Here is a 7560-nt window from a genome sequence, read left to right as displayed (position 1 = left end):
TGCAACTTTAAAATAAATCATATATTTAGTAATAATATATAATATTATAAAAAAAATTTGTATGAAATATAGTATACTTTTACGAGTTCCGCGCTTGTTGAATGCGCATTTAGTGCGAGAAAGTATCATCCAAAAAATAATTGTAATGTACCTAAATATAGAAACCGAAATATAGAAACTAAATAAGAAATTGTACTTAGATATAGGTATAAGTACAAGAAAGAAAGTACCTCGGCACAACATCTAGGCATTGCACAACACCGATCCTAAAAATAGTCATAATGTATTACACACAGACGATCATTTACGTGTCATTGACACATAATTACATACTACTACATTATCTCACGCATATACATAAATTTTCGCGCGTATAACAATAACGTTTTAATTAAAAGTTCAATTCTAAGAACTTCACATTGTTTCTTTGTGCAAATCATTAATCTGTAGACTAGTTGGATTTTATAAGTACAGATTGCAGAGCTTTTATATGAAGCAAATGTCACGACATGACAACTCTAGGGCGCCACTTTGGACTAAGAAATGATAAAGAAGGTCTCAATTTCGAAAGTTTTTGCCGTTATCGGTATAAACTCCACCTCACAGACACGTATTAATGCGTATACTTTAATCATGGAAAAGGATTTTCGAATCTATGAAAAAGAAAAAAATAATTGTTATACAAAAATTATATAATTTAGTCGGTATGGTCGTTAAACATTCCATATATATATATATATATATATATATATATATATATATATATAAAAACTGATAACTGCAATAACTTCGATTAAAATGATATTTATATATTTCTGCGGTTTTCATCAGATAGACTTTGTATAATATACTTGGCAAAACAATTTTTTGTTAATACTGTAATAAATATTAAAAGCTAATCAAGCTTTACATTGAGCTGTTTAGTTTGTATCGAACTTAAGCTGGTTGCTAAAATATCAAAACTTCTTACAATATTTATCACGCTTGAGCGTCCTACATAATTATTTTGATTTGGTCCAACAAAATTATTTTTAGATCTATATCTAGCTAAATTTTTAGATATTTCAACATAATTACTCCTGTGGATCTGCAATCTATATTATTATCAACTTCTTAAGTAGCATACAGTGTTTACGAAGCGCTTAAAAAAGCGCATATAATTGCTTTTTAGCGCTTTATAAGCGCTGCTGTGCTACTTGCATTTATTTCCGATTGTTTCAGGGGACGTTTTCGCCAGAAGCGTACGAGCCTCTGTCGAACCTGCAAATTTTGAATCTAGGTAATAACGTACTCCACTGGTTACATCAGAGCTTATTCGAGCACATTGCTGACCTCAAGGTGCTGAATCTGTCCGGAAATCCTTTCGGTGTGTTCGATTATCGTACGTCCATAGCGATCAGTAGTTTGTCGTATTTGGAGGAATTGGACATCAGTTATTGCGAATTGCGAGAACTACCGAATCATCAATTCCACAATGCCAAGTAAGGAACCGAAAAGTATACAATTATATATAGTTTTATCATAATTACGTTATGCACCACTCAAGAGCGGCGTTTCCTAAAATCTTTCGTTGCTCTCAGATACCTGAAGAAACTGAACCTGACCAGCAACCAGCTCACAGTTCTGCCCAAATCATTGGAAGAGGCCAGAACCTTGGAGTACCTTAGCTTGGACGGCAATCCGATACGCGCTATCGATCGCACGAATGCTTTCCCTAACCTGAAGATGCTGCGAGAGCTCAGTCTACGCGGGATGCTGAATCTGACGGTGATCGGGAACGGCGGGTTATCGGCATTGACTGGCCTGGAGAGCCTCTACATACAGAATTGCAGGAAATTAGGGAGGATCGAGGAGTACGCGATAGCGTTCACAGTACGTTGTAAGCACGTGCCAATGCCGTCGACGATAACGATTTATTAATTTGTCGCGCGTTGTCCGCAGACCACCGAGGGCACGATGTGGCCGCCGTTGAAAAAGCTAAACATGGCGTCCAATGCCCTCCGGTATCTACCGATGCTACTCGTTGGGAGATGGGACAAGCTCGAAGAATTGCGCCTGACGGGTAACCAGTGGAACTGCGATTGCGATAATCAATATCTGGTAAATTCCGACAATCGAGGAAAGTGCGATCAGTCGAGGAAGAGAACAAACGAGTACACTGAGAGAAAATGTTTTTGCTATTTATGATTATAATTATATAATAAAGTAATTATAATTAGGGTTTCTCTCCCAACCAGAACAACAAGTCACAGTAACGTCAAAATGACGTTAAAATGAATTGTAAATGATATTTTGAAATCATTTTGATATTACAATGACTTGTTCTGCTTAAGCTACTTCTATAGTTGTTACTTTGTAATGTTAGTAATAATAATTATATTCATAGTTCTTAACAAAAAATTAGAATTGCCCCAAAAACGCGACCATAATATTATACTTATAATTCTATATAAAAAATATATAGTTGACTTCAGACTATAATGTTGTAATTATTTTTTAGGCCATCTATACTTTGTTTATATAAAACTATAAATATATATAATTATTAACATCATAGCAGTAATAATTAAGAATAAAGCTCTTAATCGTAATTATTCTATCATGAATTATAGTCATAAATACTAAACGTTTTTTTGTAGAAAACCCCTTTCGCTCGTGTCACTCCTTCGTCTCGATTGAGTTGCGTGCAGCGATTAACGGCTTATTTCTCGCAGATCGGAACCGTATTGCCGGAATATGGCGAGACGCTAATGGGAGACAACGAAGTCGACGAGCTCACCTGTTCCGCGCCGCCGGAACACGCAGGGAAGAAGCTCGCATCCCTGGCTGATCGACATCTACGCTGCTTGGATCTGTATAACGCGAGACCGGAAAAGGATGCCGCGGTACTCATAGGAATACTGATCGGCCTACTTATCGCGGTCCCAATCTGCATGGCCTTCTTCGTCTTTTGGCGGCGCGGCTTCTTTTTCTGTGGATCGCAAGGTCCTGGCAGCTTCTCCCGTGCCTTCTACAAACGCGCGTCCAATGACGATGATATTTAAACTACACACACAAACACACACACACATATATGTTATACATACTTTTTTTTACTTCCGCACCAGGAAAGAACAATTTTGCTGAAGTATCTAAAAATTCAATTAAATACAAATCTGAACAAAAATTTGTATTGACCATTAAAATAATTATGTAGAATGCTGAAACGTTGATGACGGTGGCTGCGAAAAGTTTTAACATTTTAGCAACCAGATTAAGTGTCCTACATATATATATTGATAGTTCAACAAAATTATTTCCAGATCTGTATCTAGTTATTTTTTTTTTTTTTTTGATACTTCAGCAAAAGCTTTCGCTCTTTTTTGGTAAGACTTTGTTCATATTATAAGCAAGCGTCGAGAAATAATGAGATACACAAAAGGATATAATGCGTAGATTGCAGCAGAATCTAGCAAAGTACGTACTGCCAGATGGCAATCGAATGTAGGCATCTAGTCTAAGCTTTCACAAATACGCGTAGCGTACCTTTTATACTTTATGTTTTGTTAAAATATTATAAAGCGCTGAGTGTCGGAGTCGCACGGGGCGAGCTAGGTGAGTGTACACTTCTTTGTTTTCGAATAAGCACTTCATTATGAAACGCAGCCCGCCGCCGTATGATGTGTACTGCATGACGCTCCGCAATAAACAAACTTGAAAATTAATACATGCTACCCGTTTTGCTCTCACGCCTAACGAGTCCCAAGAGGATCCGCGAGTCTCGGCGGAGGATGTTGCCGAGCCGCGCCGAAACCCCGGACGATGGATTTTCGGCTTTACGAGCAGAGCTGCCGGAGGGCGGCTCTCATTCTCTCTCTCTCTCTCTCTCTCTCTCTCTCTCTCTCTCTCTCTCTCTCTCTCTCTCTTGGCGCAAATGCGCGGAGGGTGCGAGGGATGGAGGGCGAGGGTTGCGCGACGCCGAGCGACGCCGGGCGACGCCGAGCGATGTGCAGCGGGCGGACGCACACGGACGGATGGACACGCGCCGGTAACGCAATTACCGTGACGTTAATTTACTCAATAATCGCAGAAGCAACCCCGTCTAAATGTCGGCACGCGTCCCTCGACCCTAATCATACCCGGCCGTCGTCACGCCTGCGGAAAGAGAGATATCGTCGAGATATGCGAAAAGCCGAGATTCGAGAGATTAACGATAATTAAAACCGTTAAAATGTAAGATTTCTCTCATCTCTTTTCCTCTCTCGCTCTCTCTCTCTCTCTCTCTCTCTCCTCTTCCTTTTCTTAAGATGTCTATGCTATCTTCAATATGTGGAAAAAGCATCACGTTTACCTCACCAAACAATTTTCTAGGCTTTTCCAGGCTAGTCAACGTCCACCTCTAATCTCTAGCTCCTTCTAATTCATTACACACATTTTCGAGCATTGTACTACGTGTTTATCAGTTCGGGTACAAAGATATACGACATAGTCGTCTCGTCAAACGCCACGCGCTTGTACGGCCATTTGGAAAGCGCCCCGTATACACGAGCCGCTAAGTAATTTAATCCCACGTTTCGGCTCGTCCTCTCGTCCAAGATTCAATACCGATACAACCTGTCGTTGAGTGAAGTACCGCGCGTCGTACGAGGAACCTGAGATTAAGTTGCGACGAGGAATACGGGAGTTAAACCGAAGCGTCGCGATCGTAACGATGAAAAAGCGATTTCGGTTTCGGTCGTCCTCTCGAGTATATCGACACTTTCGACGATGATGGAGCCTTATCTACGAGATAAAGAGGCGAAACGGTGGAGAGAAATGGTTTTGAAATACTCTTACCCTCGGAGGAATCGTCGCGCGTCGCGCAACGTATAACGGATGGCCACGCCGAGGGCAGGCAAGCCGGGGCAAACGCGAGGGGATTTTCGTAACGTACTCTTACATATACATGCTTGCACTTTGTATTATTATATCTACGTGCGAGAGAGCGCGCGGCAGAACGGGGAGAAAATCGCGAATGCCGAATACAGAAGGATCGGGAGGTCCCTCCTGCCCTTCCGCGCCCTCCGGGCCGCGGCCGCCTCCTCGCACGCGGGATGTACGTCGTTGGATTCACGAATACCCGAGCGCGTGTCCATGGAAACGAGCGGCCGAGACCCGCCCCCGGGATCGTCGCGGAACCAACCCGGGCGACGGTGAGCGTCGCGACGCCGGCCAATGCGGGGACGTCAGGCCGGCCTCGAAACTCGGGTACATTCGGATCCAAGCCCGTTACCCTTCCACGGTACGCCAACTGCAGGCAGGAGGGGCCGCCGATCATCGCCGTTGCGGGGGGGTTGAACGTTGAATCACCCTGATACGCGCCTCGCACGATGTCTCGATCAACGACGGCGAAAGACAGTGAGCGACAGACGGCGTCTCGCGCGATTCATACCTGATCCATGGCACGATCCGCGACCATCATTCATCAATCACGATTCCGCCGGGGAATAAACTCGCGGGACGCACGACGTCCGATCAGTTGAAACCAGGTTCGGGCTACGAGTGGTCACCGACTCGGCGAGGGTGTCGCCGATCGCGATACGTACTTTCGGGAGAAAAGTGATCAGTTTCGAGAGTGAACCGCGAGATTCCATCTTCCCCGCGATATCGGAGGTTGAATAATCGGAGGTTCAGTTACCTGGGGGGGAGTTACCCGGAGCCAGTCCTCTCCCTCTATCGAGGGAGTTTAAGAGAAAGAAGAACCGACATTTGGCACATCGGCCATTTAAGCGCCCAAAACACAGTCCGTTGCATCTCTAGCCCTGGCCGCATCTCTGTTGGCACGAGAAAAGCTGTGCTTGTGTCTTGGATCGTCGAGCGGCTGGCAAGGGATCTCCCTCCGACTTCGCGACCTTGGCGTCGCGCCAAGGCACCCCCCCGGGCGAGAATGTAACCGCGACGATCGAGGCATGATACGCGTCGTCGTAGCCGCAACGTTGCGTCGAACGAGAAAAGATGCAGTCGACCTGCCAGCAGCAACAAGCTCAGCCAGGCCAAAACGGAACTTCCGCCAGCAGGACATCGTTCCTCATCGAGGATATCCTTAGCCGCGGCACCGTCACTCCGCACACCCATCATCATCAGCTGCACCATCAACACTTGACGTCGACCTCCGGCCACGGGCAGCACCATCAATATCAGCAGTTCGCCAGTTTGCTACCCGGTTATCCCGCGGCACCACCCGCCGCGGCGGCCTTCTTCTTGAATCCGCTCTTCGGTAGCGCTGGCATGGGGATCGGCGTGGTGCCAGGGGTCGGGGAACTAGCGGCTCTTAAACATTGCCGGCGACGGAAGGCTCGGACCGTGAGTATACATCCTCGACATTCCCTTCACTCACCCCACGTTGCAGACGCGAGCCGACGCGTCTGCATCAAAAGTGGAAATCGAAACGTCGCGCCTATGAAAAGAGGAGTTTTGCTAAAATAACCTAAGAATTTATAAGCTAAATGCAGATCTCCAAATAATTTTGTCGGACTATTAAAACTATTATGATGAAAAAAAATGCTCAAGCTGCTTGCTAAAATATTAAAACTGTTTTCAGTACTGCTCATTACATTTGAGTGTTGTACATAATAATTTTGATAGTCTAACGAGATTATTTTCTCGAAATCTGTATCTAGTTAAATTTTTAAATACTTCAATAAAATCGTTCTTTCCATGCACGAGTAGCGCTTTGCCCTCGCGAACTGTAAATGTTGTGTAAATTTTCAAAACAAAAAAAAAGACATATTTTTGCCAAATTATCGAAAGATTCAGGCACCTAAATACAGATTTGAAGATAATTTTGTCCATCATAATTTTATGTAATTCAAGCATAACGAGCAATAATACTGCTGTCAAAATATTTTAACACTGTAGCAATCGGCTTGAATAATTATTTTGCTAGCACAGTTATTTCAATGACTCCAATAAAATTATTTTTAGATCCGTATCTCGCTAAATCAGATAGTTTAACAAAACTCTTCTTTACGGATCAAGTCGTTGATTCTAAAATCAATCAGGGACGAAACGTAAATGAAACTCGTGTAAATCCTACGTGCAACTACTTACAACATGAGTCGTATCTGACGTTGTCGGATAAACGATTCTTAATTTGTTTATTCCTCTCCCTTCTTATCATCCCCTTCTCATCTAGCTACGTATTTACTTTTTTATTTATACCTTCCTTTCCCTTTTTCCTCCACTTATCTCTCACGATTGTAGGAGATGAGAGTTTGGTTCCTTACGGTTCCTTCAGGTATTCAGCGATCAGCAGCTGGCAGGTCTAGAAGCGAGGTTCGAGGTACAGAGATATCTAAGTACGCCCGAGAGAGTAGAACTGGCGGCGGCGTTGCACTTGTCGGAGACCCAAGTGAAAACATGGTTCCAAAATCGACGGATGAAGCACAAGAAGCAGCTGAGGAAGCTAAACACAAGCGGCAGCAACAACTCCAATTCAGGCCAGCAATCGATATCCGTAACGTCGCCCGCTGGTAAGTGAAGTCCATTTCATTCTCCGCGTTCGCCGCCTTTTTCCTTCGGTGGATGGGAAAATGTAAATCG

General features: G+C 43.8%; 2 protein-coding genes across 2 annotated transcripts in view; both read left to right on the top strand.

Moving 5' to 3' along the window:
• The window catches only part of LOC108749222 (leucine-rich repeat neuronal protein 2), a 6010-nt gene extending 2909 nt beyond the window's left edge, over positions 1 to 3101 (top strand). Inside the window, exons 3-6 of the mRNA XM_018487789.1 lie at positions 1222 to 1481; positions 1581 to 1872; positions 1942 to 2100; positions 2715 to 3101. Coding sequence (XP_018343291.1) covers positions 1222 to 1481; positions 1581 to 1872; positions 1942 to 2100; positions 2715 to 3044 — 1041 coding nt within the window. The 3' untranslated portion in view covers positions 3045 to 3101. The remainder of the gene's footprint in view (positions 1 to 1221; positions 1482 to 1580; positions 1873 to 1941; positions 2101 to 2714) is intronic.
• Positions 3102 to 5901: 2800 nt separating this feature from the next.
• Positions 5902 to 7560, top strand: part of LOC108749401 (homeobox protein DLX-3) — a 6208-nt gene continuing 4549 nt past the window's right edge. The window contains exons 1-2 of the mRNA XM_018488075.1: positions 5902 to 6321; positions 7256 to 7490. Of these exons, the coding sequence (XP_018343577.1) occupies positions 5974 to 6321; positions 7256 to 7490 (583 nt within the window). The 5' untranslated portion in view covers positions 5902 to 5973. The remainder of the gene's footprint in view (positions 6322 to 7255; positions 7491 to 7560) is intronic.

Source organism: Trachymyrmex septentrionalis, unplaced genomic scaffold (genome assembly GCF_001594115.1).
Source record: "Trachymyrmex septentrionalis isolate Tsep2-gDNA-1 unplaced genomic scaffold, Tsep1.0 scaffold11, whole genome shotgun sequence".
In the NCBI taxonomy this organism is placed as follows: Eukaryota; Metazoa; Arthropoda; class Insecta; order Hymenoptera; family Formicidae; genus Trachymyrmex; species Trachymyrmex septentrionalis.
This window is presented reverse-complemented; position numbering and strand designations above follow the sequence as displayed.